This window comes from Furipterus horrens, unplaced genomic scaffold, assembly GCF_987537825.1.
Source record: "Furipterus horrens unplaced genomic scaffold, mFurHor1.1.pri manual_scaffold_6, whole genome shotgun sequence".
Taxonomy (NCBI): domain Eukaryota; kingdom Metazoa; phylum Chordata; class Mammalia; order Chiroptera; family Furipteridae; genus Furipterus; species Furipterus horrens.
The window spans coordinates 162,165,439-162,186,049 of NW_028327176.1; the positions used below are offsets into that span (position 1 = coordinate 162,165,439).

A 20,611-nucleotide genomic window follows, 5' to 3' on the forward strand; every position below is an offset into this window, starting at 1 on the left:
TACATTTTCATTGTTTGTAAACATATTACCTCAGTAAGGAAGGTGTGGGACTGTGTGAACCCCCACCTGGTAAGTATATGGAAACCTAGATAACAATTAAGTGACCAGCATTAAGTCTGACCCAGTAAAGGGTTCCAAAGTCTCTCCATGAATTTAGGAAAAATACAGCAGGCAAAATATCCCAAATAAACCCCCTGGGCCACAGGCAATATTTCAGTTGTAAATATTTGAACCTCATCTTGAGTTATTTTGTGTGCATGTTTTTAAGCCAGGAGAATAAACCTCCAAAATACTGATAGATGCAGTTCTATTTTCCTACCAGCTGTATCTCCAATAATAACCATACTTTTCAACCATTTATCACCTTTTAATTACTGTTGCTGCGATGCAGCATTTGGAAGCAAAGCAGCATTGCTCTTTTCAACGCAGAGCAGCTAGCTGTGTGTGCTGCTTCTGAAGAGATCATGCACCTTGCTTCCTCCAGACAGGGTATCCATAGAGACTGCAAAGAGTTTCCAAAGAAACGCTGCCTAGAATTCTCACCATGCCAGCCTAAGAGGCTTTCTTCAAATGGAGACTGACATTTGAATTAAAGGGACAGGCATCGTCTTCCACATGAAAATCACTGCAAAATACTGAGCAGGTCTGCACCAATGGTTGAGCATCATTTAAATGCCAATGGGCAGATTACTTATCCTATGAAAGGGAAATGACAGGAAGAAACCAGGTCTGATGTGTTCCCTACATAAGGTCTAGTGACCTTATTCTTATTATTATATCTTTCTCACCTAGTGATAAACACTTCTATAATCAAGGTCTGAACATCTGTAAGTCAGGGGAAAAAAAAAAACCAGCGGAAGCCAAGTAACAGCTGAAATTGCATGCTCCAATTTATATCTCCAAATGACAAACAGAATTGGAAGAAGGGGTGGAACCCGTTAGCAGGTTTACAAATCCGTGATCAAAGGCCTGAAGCAGGTCACAGTGATATTAAAAATCTGGCTCCAGAGAGTGATCATATGAATAAAGCAGCATTTCATCTGAGGAGATAATGCATTATAATGCATTCATTTTCCTGGATCCTTACCAGTAAGTCAGCTGAAAAATCTGTTCTTAAAAGCTATCATAATTGAACTTTCTATCGTTCAATAAATCTGGCCCTTGGGGATGTAGGATATAAGTTCAGTGGATTTAAAATCTCCAATAAATATTCCAAAGTTTATGGTTTTTAAAATTTATGTATTTGGTTCACAAAACGACACCCACCCTGAAGTCTTCACCCATGCATTTTCATGACCACATCCTGTTCTGTGCTTCTTTTATGGCCCAATTGTATCACGTTTCTTGCTGGAGTCCAGGCCATTGAAAATAAAGACTCACATCTGGGGAAATCAGCAAACCAACAGGCAAACCCAACAGCAGGGGGAAAATAAAACGTTTGTTACAGGGGTGCAGCCACATACAGAACATCTCAGGAGTGCGGTTTGCTGGCGGCGGCAGCTATGCTAGTGTTTCTTTCTGTCTCAAGTTCAGAAACAAGCTGGACTATCTCAGGGTGACTGAACTTTCCTGCAAGGCAAGAAGACAGGAAAAGATAAGGACAAGATAATACATTAGTTTTTCCAGCTTGACCCCAGGTCTTGTCAGGGGCTCCAGTCTGTGCCCTGACCCATGCTTTACTCCAATGCAGAACACAATTCCAAGTCCTTCCTTCTGGTTTGGAGAGGGGCCAAAGGGGACCACCCGGAGCTTATTCTCCATCACCCCCGATGCCACCGCACACATAAGATGAGAATCTGGCAAGGAACTGTCGATTACAGAGCTAGGAGAAACTTTACCAGGCAGCCCCTGAAAGAAGGAACTGCGGGGAAACAAGAGGAAACTCAACTCAGTGCAGCGAATTTTCATCTCAGCTCAGTTATGGACAGTCACCGTCTTTCCAGGCTCAAGTTTCTTCCTCGATAAAAAGTTTAAACTAGATAACTCTTCCAGTGCCCACATTTTTTATTTTACTAGTATTTCCATGTTTCTTCTTTTTTTTCCATTGAGAATGTGTCAAAATGTGTTAAACACAAAGATCACATAAACATGACGTATTTCATTTACATTATTGGTGAAATATACTATCTTAGAACCCAATCACTGCTTATAACACAGTTGGCAAATCTTTTCTGTAAGGAGTCAGACAGTATATACTTTAGGCTTCGTGAACTTACATATCTCTGTTGCAAATTACTCAACCCTGCAGCTGTAGCACAGAAGTGGCAGAGATAATACATGAAGAATGAGCATGGCTGTCTAGATAAAACCTTACACAACAAGCACAGCAGGCCAGTGCGCCCTGTGGGCCATGGTTTGCTGACCCCAGGATTGCAGCTTTATTCTATTTCATGGAAGTCAACAGTTTTGAATACCATATATCAAAGACAGATGAGACAAAACTGGGCTTGGCCCTCAAACAGCTTATTATAGGATGCGGTGAACAAGTGGGAGTTTGGGAAGAGACCCAAGGAGGGGTATCATTAAGGAGAATGCAAGTCAGACTAAGAAACACTATGGGAAGGTCTAGACCAAGTGTAGACTGAGCAAACTAAGGGAACACATGTTGACAGGGAGGACAAGGAAAGGAGACCAGAGAGGCGAGTGGCCTTAGACTGCACAGCTTGATAGGCCACTCAAAAGTGTCAGCATTTCATCTTTTAGGAAGAAGAAAGCCACAAGAGTTTTAAAAAACAAACATGTGATGGTACCCATACCTACAAAGGAGGAAAACATTATGACATGCAGGATGAACTGGTGAGCCTGGCAGGCTAAGTTAGGTGGTTATAACAACAGCCCAAAACAGAAATAATGAGCCATGCCTAGTGCAGAGGCAGTAAGGCTGGAAAAGAGAAGGAAAATCAACTCAACTTCATTACAATGCAAATCAAGTTTTGGACCACTGTCTGTGATCTGGGACCTTCCTGTATTTGGTGGGGCCACATGAGGGTCCTGAGAGTTCCCAGCAAGGCCATCTCTAACTCCTCTGGAAGGACATGGAGGCTGAGCTGAACCTGAAGAGTCCCCAGGGAAGAGGTGGAGTTTTACTCCAGGGAGAAAGAGGAACATCAGCCATCACTAATACAGGGTACCTAGCTCCTCACTCTGGAAACTGTATCAAAATGAAGATAGTTAAGGCTTATTGCCAGGTATTATTCTAAGTACCTCATAATAATTAACCCTTTATATCCCCAAACAACTCTACAAAGCAGATTCTGTAATTATCTGCACTTTCAAAATAAGGAAACGAAGGCCCAGAGCCAGGTTAAGTAATTTGCTGGAGGTTACAGAGAGTTTGTGGCAGAACCAGGATTCAAACGAGGCAGCTGGACTCCAGCTCTGTGCTATAATGACATTGGTATGGAGACTTCAGCCATTTGGGGTTTTCTTGTTTTAAATCTCTATTTCTACCTCCACCTCATATGACCTTATACCTATAAAGCATCTATAGATCATAATGCACTTTCACATAAATTATCTCTCTTGAATCTCAAAACCAACCTATGATTTAAGCGGCAAATAGTTTGATCTTCATTGTTCAGAGGACACAGGGGTCAGGAGGCTGCCCAGGGGCACACAGCTAGTAGGTGTGAACGTGAACCTGGTGCTTCGACTCCAGGGTGGCACTGCTCTCCTGCACCAGACCCCCACCCCCAATGAATCTCACCTTTTCCCTTTAGATGCTCCATATGGAAAGGTCAGAAGACAGTAAGCACAGTGGACTCACTAACATAATGTTATTTACTACACTAGGAGAGAGCCAAACTATAATGACGCTTATTGCAAACAGCACCGAGTACCTGCTGTGGAGTCATAGAAGTCCTGCAGTCTCCCTGGTTTGTTCTCAAGGTCTTCATATTCAGATGCCTGAAGAATCATCTCACACTGGTCCAGCTGCTTCACAAATTTGGCTTCTGCACTAGATTGGGTCTCATATTCCTAAGTAATGGGACAATTAGAGCAGCATGATTGGGACTTGCATGATAGGGTAATCCAGGAAAATTCTGATTCTGGTACCTGGAATCAAGCCACAGCTAAAAAGCACGTTCTGAATTGCCCACGTTTCTCCACTGTATATAAACCCTTCACAGAGATGCTTCCCCTGTAATTTCACAGCCAGTATCATTGCCCCATGCAAGAAGGACATGCTCGCAATGCCATGTGTTCCACCAGATGCCTCAAAGTCTCATTTGTTCACATTGACACTCCCAAGCATTTTTCTTCCTGTTAAGTTTCTTGTCTTCATTTCAAGATCATTATTCTTTAATCCATCTGAGTGGCTTAGGTCTTTTGTAACTTCAAGCTAGCATTTCATCTCATACATCTCAAATTATTTCCCTCTCCATTTAATGCTAGGTTTCCTTTTCCTTTTCAAGTAAATTTCTGGTTTTCCCATTTAATTTTAGTTACCATTTTATACTTGGAATCTCTGTCCTTACTTTCTAAATAGGGAGAACTTAAGTCTCTCAGGGTTATGACTCTAAAAGAAACAGTCAGGACCTCTGAATCCTTCATACAGTGGTGTGTGTGTACAAGTGTTGGTGGGAGGGGTGTGGCGAGGGTACTGGACAAGGAGTTTACCTGCCCTCTTCCTACTGGTCCCTCCTTCCTTAGTACAAACCTGAAACAAGAAGCTACAGGAGGTCTGTGCTTAGAGCCTGACGCATGTCACACAACCACAGGTCCCAATTATTACTATATAGAATCATTCTTCTGTTAAAAACCAAAGTGTTCCCAACTGGTTTCCCTGCAAAATTTTCATTTGTAATTCCACCCCAGATGTGTTCAGATGATGAACCTGTCATGCTTTCTTGGCAGGAAAATGCAATGTGAATCGCTGAAGGTTTCTTTGTTTTGATTAAATGCCTTATTCTTATAAAGGCAGACATTTGAATTTTGATAGAGCTTAAAATTATACAGGCAAATCATTTTAATATAAAACCAAATACATTTTGTTTCACTTCAAAGGCACTTAGAAATAATTACTTTTAATTTTTATGTTTAATTGTATTTATATTTAATAAATTTAAGTTTATTACTTAACAAAAATAAATGGAATACTCTAAGCATAGCAGTCCAGAATTTTTCTCTGTTGAAAGTGAGAAAAAAGATTATAAGACCATTAGGAAATAACACATTTAATAACAAAATCCACTGAAATTACACATTCCTTTTAAAAATATAAATCACGGGGTTTTCTCTCAAAAAGTAATGGCGTTGGCATTCTTTAGCTTCACTTTCCAACAGGAGGCAGGGCAGCGAGAATGGTGCTGCAGGTAAGGCTCTCAAGTTAAGAAGAAGCTGTGCATCTCTGGGGAACTTACTGCAAACAGTTCCTAATGGTAGGATGGAGAATTGAGGAAGGAAGGCGGGAGGGAAGAGGCTGAAGGTGGGGGAAGAGCCAGCTCCTGAAAGGCCTATGGTTTATGCTGTGGAGTCTCAGCTTATCCTGCAGCTACTGGACATCATTGAAGGGTTTCTAGCAAGAAGTGTCCTGATCAGATTTGCATTTTAGAAACGGCATTCTAGCTTCTGTGTGGAAGATGGCTAGACTGAAAGCAGGGATATCACGTTTGAGACTTTGTAGCACTAGCAGAGAAGTTATGAGAATCTGGCAATGAAGTTGGGGAAAAGTGGGCAGATTTGAGAAATGTTAAGGAAGAAGCAGCAAACCAAAATGTGAAAGTGAGGGAAAGGGAGAGTCATAAAGGGCTCCCTAGGTTCTGGCTTGGGAAACTACCGAGGGAGCAAAACAGAAGACAGAAAGAAAAGGAATAGAAAACCAAAATCCTCAGAGCAAACATTGATAACAAAGCTGAGGGTCACAACATCACCAGGAACTACAAAGTCTACATGAGTGAGGACAAATCGCCTCCAGCCACAAGCCCTGCATGCAATCAGTGTCTGTCTAGGAGGAATTAGAGGGGATTATGGGCAACAACAGGGCATCTGTTGGACCTAAGAATAGGAGAACCTCTAAACAGATGATAGGTATTCGTCGTATTACCAAAATGTAAGAACAGAGACCAACACTGAAGGAATCCTGCCCACTCCAACGGCAGCCAATAGAAGCCCAGTCCTGGTGAATGTGCCAACCTGACCTGTTGGGGCTCCTTCCAGGTCACGGCCCCACAGAAGAAACAGCTGGGAGTGAAATCAAAGCTGAATGGGATAAGCACAACAGAGATGAAGAAAAGAGAAAGTCCAGATAAGAGTGGGGAAGGGGAATAAAGTCAGGAAATCTCTGAGGGTAAACCACCACATTTTTACACATCTTTAAAAAACCAACAAAACAAAACAAAAAACAAACAAACAAAACCCACAAAAAAGGAAGCTCTGTGAAGTTAACTATTTGAACTAAGTTTATTTCCAAATGTCCAGGAAAACTAATAGTATATCAAAATGAACAACAACAAAAAAAAGCATAGAGGTCAGATTTCATACAAACTTACCATAAGATAAAGAGAATAAAAAGTAAAATAACATCTCTACAGACAATTCACATCAGAAAGACATCCTTGTTTTTAAAATAATCTAATATACAACAAACTATTTCAAAAAGAACTAAAAGATATTAAGAACATGTTAAGACATGAAAGAGCAACATAAAAGCAATTAGAGATAAAAGAAAATCATTTTAGAAATAAAGACTAAGCAATAAGGAACACAAGGATAATCAAACATGATAAATAATGCCTTAAGAGAAATAGAAATCAAAAAGATTAAGTTTAAAAGTCAAAAAGAAATGAAAATGACAAAGAATAGAGAGAAGGTAATAAATATTGAAGACAGTTAAAGAAGAACCAACACACAGATATATAGGAGTCTTGGAGGAAAAATATCAAAGTGAAAGGAAAACATATTGAAAAAATATTTTCTTAAAATTAAAAAATAAAATAAAATTGAAAGTATATATTGAAAATGCACACTAAGTTCCTCAGGATATTAAGCCAGAATAACCAACAATACCAAGACACATTCTAATAAAATTGCCATATATTAAAAAAAATCCTTTGGACACTTATGCAAAAAGTACATCTGCTATATAAGGAAAATATAATTATGATCACTTTGACAGCAATGTTTTACGACAGAAGAAAATGGAAGTAAGATATTTAAGATATGCAAGGAAAGAAACTGGGAGCCCAGGATTTCATTTCAAGTGTAACTGACCTTCAAGCATAAAGAACAGAGTATTAAAAACATGTAACACTGAGAGAATATTGTTCCTGTGAGACCTTCTTGAAGAACCTACTAGAGAACAGGTTTCAGACAACCAAAATGACTGAGGAGAGACTGACAGAAGTACTGGTGGTGAGCATGAACTACACAGTTACTGAGAGAGGTTATAGTATGTAATGGTTAATGTTTTGACAATGTAGATATATTGTACAACTATAAAAATAGGGGGAGAATGGAGACAGCAAAAGCAAACCATTTTTAAAACTGTTCTCAAGAATCATAATTGATGATAATGGTATATACAACTGTTATTCTGAGAGAAGGAAAACTCTGACTCCAAAAAACCTCCGCTGCCTTGCGGCATACCTCTTCAGGGGAAAGGCTAAGGGAGTAAACCCCGACAGAAAATCCGGAGCCGGAGTCCCTAAGGCGGTTTGACGTTGTAGTCAACACCGGCAACTCCTGCGGCGCACCTGAAGCCAAGCTGTATCGACTCCGTCTTTCCCTTGGACCCTTCAGCTGCGAAGAGAGGGGGGGTCTGCTGCATGGGCAACAGCAGACCCTCCATATTACCCTGCCCAGGCTCTGTAGCTTCAGCGTCATCGCAAGATGTCGATTCAACACGGGAGGAGACAGATACTACCATGTCACTCCCGAGTCAGACTGCACAGCCATTCTCGGCGGTGCAGATGGACTCTTAAGAAGCTACACCATCGTCTCTCGAGACGGACGGCTGCCGACGACGACACGTGTAATGAAGGATAAAGGCTATATAACCAGGATTCCTGGTTTAGAAGGACATGCAACATAATATGCAAGAGGTTAAGTACAAAATGAATTGGAAATATCACTGTGAATTCACAAGGTATTTTATGTGTGTATATATATCCCAGCTCTGTCCATTAAAAAGCACAGAAACAATAGCCAAGTAAGTAGCAATGAGCATCCTTAGTGCCTATATTGTGGTCTTGAAATAACAGTTTCTATTTAAAAAAATTAATAAAAAAGAAGACAGGCGGTCTCACCAGGGCTTGTTCAAGATGAATGAGGCTACATCACCCGGCCATTCCTTCTATCCAGGGAGCCCACCGGGTCACGTGTTTTTACCACTGCTTTCTGATATGACCTTAACCAGAAAGGAGGTGAGGGAAAAGCATCTGCTAACAAAGTTACTTCAGCTACAAAATGAAAAGGAAATAAAAACATTACAATACTATTCTGCAACCCCAAAGGACTGAGGGAATAAATATAAGCACCAAGAAAACCCACATATATGTGTTGCACAATGAAAGAATCCAACACCACCTACAGTTTTGCCAAAAGGATCCAACCTGAGTCCGATCCAGCCTCTGGGTGCAGCTGCCAGTCTGCAGAAAATGAGGAACGTGATGTGCACTGTGAGTCTGCAAATGGCAAAACCCAGACTATGAGAAACTCTACTACAGGCCAAATGGACTGGATTCTTCAACGATAACTTGTAAGAAAAAGGAAGGGGGAGGGAGAACTGCAGATTCAAAGACATTTAAAAGACATTAAGTCTTTTTAAAAATGGCAATATTAAACTAAACTCTCTAGGGATGAACACTTCGGTGAAACAACCATAAATAAATTCAAGCACTTCCAGACAAGATGGAGGCATAGACAGACACGCTGCATCTCCTTCCACAGCTAAGAAGGAATACAACTACCTCAAAACTAGAAACAACCATAAGTTCCAGAAAATCAAGCTGCATGAAGTCCAGCACACAAAGATATAAAGAAGAAATACTCATCCCCGGATGGGTAGGAGGGGCGGAGCCGGGGCAGAGCCAGGATGTGGGCCGGTGGAAAGCACAGTCACACGTTTTAGAAAGTCAGGAGGGACACCTGGAGAGCTTTCCCAGCTCCTCACCAGACCTCGCAGCTCACTGACCCAGCACCGGGGAAAATCAAGCCTCATTGCTTCTGACTGTGCAGACCAGTGGGGGTTGGGGTGGAGGCAGAAACTGTGGGTCTCTCAGCAGAATCCACTTGTTTAAAGGGCCCCCACAGTCCTAGAACATCTGCAGACCCACCCACTCTGGGAATGATGGCCAGGGCAGCAATCAGAGGGGCACCAGTCCAGTGCAGAAGTGGGAGAGGTGCCTGGAAAAGGGGCGAGTGCTGGGCAGGCAACATTGTTCCCTCTCAGACCCCTCCTCCACATACAGCACCACAATGTGGTGAAACAGGTCGTCCTATACTGACCAATCCCTAAGGCTCCTCCCCTAACAACGTAACAGGAACGACAGCTCTACCTGGGATGTGGAGGAAAACAAACACAGGAGCCTGTCAGAATGAGGAGACAGAGAAGTATGGCCCAAAAGGGGAAAAGGATCAAGGTTCCAGTGGGAGAACTAAGCAATGAGGAGATAGCCAATCTAACAGATTAGGAGATAGACAACCTAACAGATGCAGAATTCAAAACACTGGTGATAAAGATGCTCACAGGCTTGACAGATATGCTTGAGTATGGCAAACGCATAAGAGAAGAAATGAAGGCTATGGTAAGTGAAACAAAGGAAAATCCACACAAAACCAATGGTGAAGGGAAGGAAACCAGGGTTCAAATCAATGATGTGGAACATAAGAAAAAAACAGTCAACCAGTACAGAATGAGGGAGCAAGAATTGAAAAAAATGAGGAAAACTTCCCAAATTTTGTGAAGGAGATGGACATATAGGTCCAGGAAGCATGGAGGGTCACAGGAGAGCTGGACCCAGAGGGGACCACACCAGGATGCATCATGACTGAGCTGCCAAAGGTGAAAGATAAAGACGGAGTCCTGGGGGCAGCAAGAGAGAGGCAGAGAGTTGCCTACAGGGGGGTGCCTATAGGACTATAGCTGATTTCTCAGAGGACACTTTGCAGGCAGGAAGGGACTGGCAAGCAGTATTCAATGTGATGAAAAGCAACCTACAACCAAGATTATTCTATCCAGCAAAGCTATCATTTGGAATGGAAGGGCAGATGAAGTGCTTCTCAGACAAGGTAAAGCTTAAAGAAGCTCATCGTCACCAAGTCATTATTATATGAAATGTCAAAGGGACTTACTTAAGAAAAAGAAAACCAAAACTATGAACACTAAAATGACAACAAACTCACAACTATCAACAACTGAATCTAAAAAATAAAAATAAAATCTAACTAACCAAACCAGAATAGGAAGAGAATCATAGGTATGGGGATCATTTGGAGGGTTATCAGCTGGGAGGCGGGAGGGGGAGAAATGGGGATATGGTGCAGGGATTAAGAAGAATAATCAGTTGGTACAAAGTAGACAGGGGGAAGTTAAGAATAACAGAGGAAAGGGTGAAGCCAAAGAACTTATATGCACGACCCATGGAGATGAACTAAAGGGGGTGGGATGAACGGAGAGAAGGGGGGTACTGGGCAGAGGGGAGCAAAGGGGAGGAAAACTGGAACTACTGTAACAATATAATCAATAAAATATACTTAAAAAAAAAAAAACTCAAGTGATCACTATGAAAAGTATAGGTTGTGCCGGGTCATGGTATAAAAAAAGGGCTTCAGGGGAGAATGGCAAAGTTCCAAATCTTGACATGGATGGTAGTTACAAGAAAGTTGTCCTTCTAATAATTCACTATGGTATACATCAGTTTTTGTGTGGTTTTCTGTATTTTTCAGTAAAAAGTTTTTAAATAATAAAAATGGCCACAGAAAGTGAGGAGGGCCATGCTGAGTTTCGGTCCCTATTGATCTTTAGGGGAGCTGCCCAGTAGGCTGTGGGATGCATAGGTGGGGAGTCAGCAGGGGTTTGCTTTGTTTTCACAAATGAGAAGCAGCAGGAGGAGGGGCAATGGCAGCACAGCGGCTTTCTGTGCTCTCTCCCTGCAGCCAAGCTGCCTCTGCAGTCCCAACATCAGCAGCACTGGGAGGGAGGGAGCACTGGCAAAGCCCGTGCTGTGCTGGCCGTCACAGCAGCACTTTCTCTTGACCCCAGTCAGCCCTAACAACCCTCCAAGTTTCATAGGCAGGCAACAGACAGATGGGAATGTGCCCAGGGTCACTGAGCCAGGAAACGGTGACATGGGAGTCAAACCCAGTACTGAACTACCAAAGCCCGTGTCGTTTTAGGGGACCAGAAATGGGTGGTGAGTATGGGGCTGGTGGGGGTGGTAGGGTTGGGGGGGTGACAGCAATGCATCAGGAAATCCAGGGACTGAGTCAGGTCGTATACCACGCAATATGGTGACAAGGGAAATGGAGAAATTGGAGGAAGAAAAAATATTAGCCACGAGAAATTCCTGCAAAAGCTGAGAGGTGAAAAAGATACAAACCTGAAGATAGTAAGTTAGAGACAGCCTTGTTCAGCTAATGTAACTAAAACATTGATGAGGCGTATAAATTCAGTCACAATAAGTAAAAAGCAACCTGTCATATATACTTACTTCCCAAAGTTCATAGAGCTCCTTTCCAAGATCCTTTGAGAGAAGTTGGGTTAACTGCCTCATAGCTGCCTGAAACATCAAACCATTATTTTAATCATCTCACATTTAAACTCATCTACAACAGCCAAGTACTGGACTCAAACCCTTACAAATAACTTCCAAAGGGGCAGAATATTGGACAATACTTATGGCTTACAAGGAGGGCAGTTGTGCACATTAAATAAGAAAGTATATTCATTCACATGGACATCACTAAGCACTTATTTTGTGGCCTGCAGCACACCACACATAAAAAAGGACAATGAGGAGGGTGTAAGACAATTACAGAAATAAAAGAAGCGAGGCCAAAGATTTTACATCTTGTCAATGAATCGCAAGATGTCCACATCAATTTCAGTCATAAGTATACTAGAGTTCAACACAAACCTACAAGTGGAAAGAATAGGAAAGGAACAATGAATTACAAAGTTCATAGAAATGTTTTGTACACTATTATATCCATTTCCTATTATTAATTCCTTTTATTGCAAAATGTAAAGCACCACACAAATGGTCCGTTATTATCATTAACATAAAGGAAATTACATGGCAGCATCAGACTCAGGCTGAAAAGGGACATTGAAGGGTAATCAGCCACATCATCCATGACAAGTATCTGAACCCTTCAACAGCATCAGTGAACACATCTTGTCCTCCCCCAATAAACATGTCTGGTGAGGGGATCCTGGTACCTCAAGAGGCTGCCCAAATGGGCTTTAAGCAGCACTGACAGAAAGAATTTCCTTAAATCCAACTGAAATTGTCCCTCTAGTTCTTCCACTGTGCCTAACCCCTCCTTCTGCCCTCCTCCCTCTCACAAACACAACGTCCAACACATGAACAGTGACCCAGCTGGGCTAGAGTTTTTGTGGCCACAGCGATTGGTCCGAGGAATGGCCATGTAAGTCAAACCAGTCACTTGGGGGCCATCAGCATGATTTGTCCAGCAGAGACAGAAGCCACAAACAGAAGTCTCAGAGAGTCAGAAACCGAAGAGAAGTGGAGATAAGAGAAAGAGCCAGCAGAGGATGTTTGGTACTTATTTTTAGTCTCCGAAGTCCCAGGAGCCTCATTCGCCTTGCTTCCTTCATTTCTATGTTGCTCCAGTGCCCTTCTAAAATATCACATTTGGGGGTGGGGGGTGGGGTCTGCAAGTTACCCTCAAATGGCTTCAAATTTCATGACCATCCTCACCCTACACCTCCTAATCTGTTTCAGTTCTAACCAAAGGTTACATTCCTTGAAAAAAATATGGTTATAAGAACCACTTTTGGCAATGGTTTTAAAAAAGTGGCAACAGTCTTATATAAAATGAAAACGTGAATTGGGGAAAAGCAATGGAAATAAATATGGACATCTGTGTATATATTTATTACTGGGAGGAAAAAATATTAAAGAATACAACCTCTTCTAAAGCAAAACATATTTGCCAGTGTCAACAATCTGTTCTTGTACATAGTAACATCACCACCCTGAACGGCTTGTAGCATCATACCACCCTTAGCGGTACAAAATTTAGATTATTCTGTACCTGAATTCTCCCTTGTTACTTTTTCATAAATCTCGGTAAAATACTTGAAAAAAATACTTTGCTTTTTCAAAAATTAAAGCTCTTTTTATAAATAGTTCATCTTTCCACTATTCCAGACACACAAGTTTGTCTTTGAAAAAATAAACTGAATAACATATATGTATAGTTCTCTAAAATCTAAACTTTTAGAATACAAACATAAATGTTCTGCTTTGACAAGAGATTGGGTTTCATTCCATTGAAAGTTATGCACCCATCACTGAATGCAGTTATGGATGTATTGTATGACCAAGTGGAACGGAATGGAACTAAAGCCTCCTCAAGCTAGATACTCTACCATATAAAGGCAGCCTAGGACTGAATTGGCCTTCTGGAGAACACATCCAATTACTGACTTATTAATTCTCTTTCTGTTGACTAAAATCACAACATCTATTAAAAAAAACATAAAAGATAAACAAGTATATTGTTGCTCTCTTCCTAAAATTGAGCAACTATTTTCTGGATCTAAACTCATGGATATCATTTGTTGTTATACAATCAGAATTGCATTTTGAGGCCTTTTAGGTAGTTGATATGCCTTGTTTGTAGCATATGCCACAGAATCATGCCCACCTTTTTAAATGAACTCTTGGAAATCAACTCCATAGAAGTCCAAGGTACATGGCTGAGAATGCCAGACTTTCCCTTCCTGATGGTGAGCCCTGCCATGCCCACTTCCATACTTTTGCCTTGTTCACATAGATTTAGAGAGAATTTTCCTTGCTTCTTCCTGTTAGCAAAGCATGTCAAGAATCTGCCTGAAGTTCTGAGCAAATGAAGATTTCAGCAAATATCTTGGGTCAGTTTTGTGACAAGCACCCAGAAAGTGTTATTCATTATTCACACATCATTGGCGAGGCTAAACAGTGCCACAGCTAACTACAAACTATTGATTCACATGGAGTTGGAAACCAGCTAGCCGTTTACTAGCTGTGGAACTCTGAGCAAGTTACTTGACCTCTTTGTCCTTCAGGTTTCTCAACTGTGAAATGAGGTTAATAATGGTATGTACCTGAAAGGACTGCTGTGCGGATTAAATAGTTTATATATAAAGTATTTATTACCTGGCACACACTAAGCACTCATTTCTCATTTTCTCCATTTTGCCACGTTGATTCCCATAATAAAGTTTCATTCTTCTCCTTTTAACCTCTCAGGTTCCTTAGCAACTTTAACCCTCACAGATACACATATACCATGACTCTTCTTCTGTCTTAGCAAGTTTTCCCCTTTACGAAGGAATATAACTTGCCATTGCTGTACTCCAGCCTCAAGCTCCACCCCACTAGTTACTGATGATCCCTACCAGGAGCCCCCTACCAACTTGGGTTATAATATAAAGTACATTTTATCCTGCTTAGGAAAGAGTCAGACTACAAGTATTGCTTTTGGCCCCCAATTTTTCTCTTTTACACCCTCATCCTCATTTCATCCAAATATTTGCTCTCCTCCAAAACAATCAACCTTCTCTTATCAAGTATTTTTTCTCCCCTCTCCTTCCATGTAAAGCCTTCTGGATGCAGTTGGCAAGCCTCTGGGCAAATGATGCTCCCTGCTTCTCATTATGTGCATTCCACCTCGAGCCAAGAAACCCTCGTTTAATTATCTGAATGCATGGTTCAGACATCCACATCTTATTCATAAACACCATCTGCACAGGGAATGGTTCATTTCCCAGATCCTTCTCTCTGTTCTCACACCCTAGCCAGCAGCAGGAAAAGGAAATGGAATATCAGTGCTCTCCAAGCCTCTGGTTTCTTGTCCAAGAACTTGCAGTTCTCTAAGATGTTTCTCTTGTCCCTTCTGATTATGGTATTCATTCTCCTGTGAATCAGAAAGAGTGGGCAGCCGGCAGGAGATTCAGCAAGATCACAAAGGTTTTTCATCACTGCCAGGACACAGAGTCCAGGAAGACTGCAACACTCTGATGGTTCAGGTCCACTCACTCTATGCCCTTCCATGGAGGCCAGGGCTCAGCTCATCAGGACAGTAGTAGGTCCTCTCTCACCTCCAGTAGTTGGAGATCCTTCCTCTGGATGGTGCTTTTTCTTCAGAAGGTTATGACTTGCTCCTTTATGAAGTAAGCCTCAAATTCACTGTGTAACTGTCTTCTCTTCTTCCTCTGTATCACTTTCAAATCTTTAGTTACCCTCTGGTATCTCAGTATATGATTTCTCGTCCACAATATCCAGGTGTACCCTTGAAGATATACCCTTGAATAAAACTACCATATATCCTTAAATGAGTTGTATCATTGAGGAGGTTTATCCCTTCTTTTTCTCTATGTCATAAGTCATTAATCAACATCCTCTGTTCAGGATTAATTCCTTTCTATAATTCAGTATCTTAAGCTAATTGACTTCTTTTAAAATTAATTCTGTTAATCAACCTAGGAACTTTTTACTGTCTTTTCATCTTTTTTTTAAATTATTTTTTAAAATCTTTTTCAGTTATAGCTCACATACAATATTATATTAGTTGCAGGTGTACAAGACATTGATTATATATATATATATATACACATATATATACATATATATATATGTGTATATATATATATATACACCTTACAAACTGATCACTCCACAATGACAGTCTAAACTCTCTATACAGAAAGACTTTCTTAGCTTCCTCCCTTTCTATAGTCGGTCATGATGCTGAGCCTACTTTTTAGACCTGTATTCTGGCAGGAAAAATACATTCCTTATACTATTCCTCTTGTGTCCATAATTTAGAATGTGTTACAGTTCCTAAATTGGGATTCCTTGTGGATTTTCTTGCCTGTAGAGGAACAAAAAGGCTGTTGGCTACGAAGTTCATCTCCCCTCAGCTCTGAGGACAAATATTTAAGGCCACCTGCCCTGTTAAACCATCTGAAATAAAAGATTTGTCTACTTAGCAATTTAGGATCTGTGGCCTATAATAAAAGTAGCTTGCAAAGATCCCTGAATTGAGAACTAGCCATTCAGCATTATAAGAAAAGCCTTCATGGATTTTTCAGCCTCTGCTTTAAATGCGTCTTCCTCTTTGGCCCTAGCCTCTGGGTTTAGAGCCCAAAATGATATAGATCTCATATTTTATTGGTGTTGTTCATTTCTTACTAATAGAAATACTTTTTATTCCTAACCACTAAATTAAAGAGCTCATTTAAAATCCAACAAATAATGATTATAAAAATGATTATACTTGTAATTTACAGAACTTTTCACCAAAGAGCTTAACTTGCATGGAGAATTCCTTTAAGTTCTAACTATTTCTATTGTTCTAATGAAAGCCATGCTATCTCCATCCACCTACTAATGAGAAATGAAACCAGCATAGTTTGCTGTCCCTGTGTTAAACAAAGCTGGGGACAGGCATATTTTCCTGTTCTTGTGTTAAACAAGGTTGGAAACAAGCAAAAAGTATTTGGGTCTTACTCCTGGGAAATCCTTGTACTGGAAGCTAAGACTGTAAATCCTAAAATACAGTGAATACTAGTAGCTTACTCCTCAAGAGGGGCCAAGATTGTGCCTCACCAGTCCCACCAATCCAAGCCTATTATGTCCCAAACTCTGGGCTGCCCACCTTGTAAGATCCATTTAAACATCTTCCAGCCCAGGCTCTAAAACTCTATGTAGCCTCCCCTGACGTTCCCCTTCCCTTACTGAAACACTATGACTCTGCCAAGGTGGGGCACTCCCTTATTCCAACAGGTCTAATAAACTTAGCTTTGCTTCAGCAACAGGTTTTTCTGGTGGTCTCTTGTGGAGTCAATAGTCAACACTGACCTCTTCTCGCCTATGTTTTTCTTCTTTGGGAATGTTATCTGCTGGTGCTATGTCCCCAACGATGCATTCTGCCATATCGTGAACCAGGGCTAGGCGTACACATCTGACCAGGCAAGAAACGGTGAATAATTACATAGGATTATATTCATTACAAACTCCTTCTCTATACTATTTTAGAAGTTACATATTATTCTTTCTCTACCCTCACAGAGTATTTTAATGCAATATTTTCTAAAGTAACTATATTTTGCCAACCTTCAACAGTTCTGAATCAAAAGTACTTGTTAATATTCAAAACAAAACATGAGAATGGAAAGGAAAATGTTAGTCTGTATCTTTTGTAAAGTGGCTGGTTTCTCAAATACCACTTTAAAAGATAATTTCAGATCACAAAGCCAGGAGATGATCTGGGTATAAAATTCAGAAACAATCATTTCCCCAATATACTAGTTCATGTCAAAATGAGGCCCTTTATAAAAAAATGAATAGAACTGGACAGATCTGGGTTCAAATCTAGCAACCAACATTTATTAGCTGTGTGATCTTTGTCAAGTTATTTAATTTCTTTAAATGCTAAATTTTGTAGGCCTTCATTTTACCATCTGAAAAAAAGAGGTAATACTTCATAAGGTTGGTATGAAAACTAAATTTGATAATTATGTTCCTGGCACAGTTGTTCATGCAACAATGGCTATGATTATTAGTAATAATGAGTAGTGATTAGGACAATCATTGTCAAAATAATGAAGGCAGGTCATGAGATAAATGTCCCAGAGGGCCAGGTTCCCACTATTACCAAGGCAGCACAAGGCCTAACCAAATTCTTACAGGTGTCTCCTCCCCACCTGCAGTGTCTCCCTGATCCAGTTAAAACCTCAGACTACTCTTAGGTTTATCTCCATTCGCCACCATGTTCATCTTGTACTGTTTGTCAAAAATCTAAGTTCCGTACCATCTACAGAGTAACAGGGCTGCTCAGACTCCCTAATGAAACTCTGCTGCAATTAAATTGACTTAAGTATGCCCTCACTCTCCTGCCATCAGGGTTTTGGTTTCTTTGCATTTCCCTTGGCATGCTGAGCCTTCTACTTCTCTGCCTAGTCAACCCTTCAGAGCTCACCTCAGATTCCCAACAATAGGTGCTCTCTCCTGTTGGACTATGGTGCTAATTTTCTAACATAACTTATTCCTGAAACCACTTTGGGCCTGTATAATTCATGTGGTATTTACTTAATGTCTTATATTGCTAGGAACTTTGTCTTATGCTTAAAAAAGTATTCTACACTGTTGCTTGACTGAAGAGAGAATATCTTTCTCAGTTATACCTTGCACATACGGTTCCCAAAAGTCACCCCACTAAAAGGGGCTAGATAAAAGTGCACAGTGTACTAATCCAATGATAAAGTGTAAGACATAACACACTCATTTCAAAGGCCCTGGAACCCCTAATATCACACTTATGTTTCCTTGAGACCAAGGCAGGCTCTTTCACTTGCCAAGAGAACCCAGAGTGCAATTAACAACTGAAGCAATCAACACATACAGTTCCCATTCTCACATTCTGAATCTGTATGATTTGCCTCAAATAATTTTTCTTGACGTATAAACTAACCTACAAGAATTTGACACACACCTCAGTCATGAAAAGCAGTTCATAATTATAGAGCAGAGACCCTACCTGACAACCACTCAAGTTCACAGCTTACCGGTCTTTGTTAAGGTGATCATCTTTGGTTACCAGAGCCATAATTGCCATCCTGTACATGTGATCTGATACACTCTCCGGCCTCTCAACATTTCTGTACACCCAGCCAGTCCGTGGGACTCTCTGATGAACATGAAGAAGAGAAAGAAGTTTATAAAAATAAGTATCTTACCTATCTGCTATGCTCTTCAAGAGACGTCCAGGGTATAGGACACAGAAACAGGGCAAATGGTTTCAGAACATATTAAAAAATACTTGCCCTGGCTAGTGTGGCTCAGTGGATTGAGTGCCAGTCTGCCAACCGAAAGTCACCAGTTCAACTCCCAGTCAGGGCACATGCCTGGGTTGCAGGCCAGGTCCCCGGGGTTGGGGGCCTGCGAGAGGCACCTGATAGATGTATCTCTCATGCATAGATGTTTCTCTCTCGCTCTCCCCCTTCCTTTCTCTTTAAAAATAAATAAAATCTTTTAAAAAACACTTAACCAAAGTGGTCAACATCTGGAATCAAATAAACCAGTGAAGTTGGAGAATTACAGAGGAATGGGAGGATAGCTCCAACTATACAATACAGAAGTCCAATGGTCAAGTTACTCTGTTACTGATGTATAAATTTTGGAACACATACAAGTCCTTTAGCCGTAAAGTGTAAAATAGCTTATTTTTCATAACTACAAGATTTGGCAAGTTTTGCCTTCCAACAACCCCATTAGACAGACACAAGTAGAAAACACTGGTACAAGCTCTGAACTTGAACAAGTGATAGACTTCCAAGTTCTTAAGCTGAAAGGATAAAGGCATTTCTAATGGTTCTTCCTTTTATTCACATCATGATGTAATCTTGTAAGAATGCATTTCCTCCTCAGAAGTCTACATTTCTCAAGAATTGTATAAACTGTAGTAAGAGTGGCAGGAAAGATAATCTCGGAGGTTGAACTTGGCAGAAATTCCGCAAAATCGCTAACGGGGCGGCGGCGGATGACATGAACGTGATGCCCATCCAGTGTATTCTATATAAAATCCTCCGTAAAAGCAGAAAGCCTTGTTAATTCTGTAAATAGTTGCTAGACAGCTTTTTGGACACACCGCTTAAAATCTGCGAGACTGAAGGGTGCACGGAAGTCAACACCCGCTCCCGTTGTAGGGTCGTGCGCGCCAAACGTACAAGACGCGGGCCAGCGCAGAGGGTCCCACACGGGACCGCGCCGGCCGCTGCCAAGAAACCTCTGGGCCCCACTGAGCCCCGTGCTCGCCTGCCGACACAGGCTACACCGCGGTTTGCACTCCACCCGGCCGGGTCGGGCGCCATAAGCGTCGGCTCGCTTCCTCCGCCTTCCGTCCGCAAGCACAACGGCACCGGAGGGTGTCGCTCTGCCTGAGCTTGCGGGGCGGAGATGGCGGAGGGTGCCGGAGGCCGCGGCTTGGCGGCCGCCCGGCCCTCCCACCACTCGGCCTGCAGCAGCTCCAGATGGCTCGCTGGCGCCCGCTCACCTTGAGCTGCCCCACCAGCCGTAGGAACTGCAGCAGATTCCGGGACCCGCTGCCCATGCCGACCACCGAGGAGGCCGAAGCCATGCGGCCAGTGGTCCGGACGGGGCGGAGCTGGCCAAGCGGCTGCCGCCCGAAGCCCCGCCCCTTCCCTCCTCTCCCCCTCCCCTGCTCACCCTCTCCTCCTGCCTCCTCCTCCCTCTATCCTCCCTTCTCCTCTTCTTCCACCTTCTCTTCTTCCTCCTCCACTTCCTCACCCTGAGTTCCCCAGACCCTCTGTCCTGGTTTCCACCTTCCTCTCTTCCTGCGCCTTGGGTGGACACAGTGCTTGGCACACACTTGCACTCGTTCCTCGTTTGCTAAACTTCATTTAATGGAAATCCAGCAA

The 20,611-nt window shown here is 41.8% G+C and overlaps 1 protein-coding gene across 1 annotated transcript; it reads right to left on the reverse strand.

The window, feature by feature from the left end:
- Positions 1-865: 865 nt before the first annotated feature.
- On the reverse strand, positions 866-20,360 carry HDDC2 (HD domain containing 2). Its single transcript, XM_090279814.1, has 6 exons — positions 20,227-20,360; positions 18,740-18,861; positions 17,034-17,136; positions 11,652-11,720; positions 3,840-3,978; positions 866-1,569 (listed from the first exon to the last, which is right to left on the reverse strand). The coding sequence occupies exons 1-6, from the start codon at positions 20,308-20,310 to the stop codon at positions 1,472-1,474; spliced, it is 615 nt and encodes a 204-aa protein (XP_090135940.1). The 5' UTR covers positions 20,311-20,360; the 3' UTR covers positions 866-1,471.
- Between the last annotated feature and the right edge of the window lie 251 nt (positions 20,361-20,611).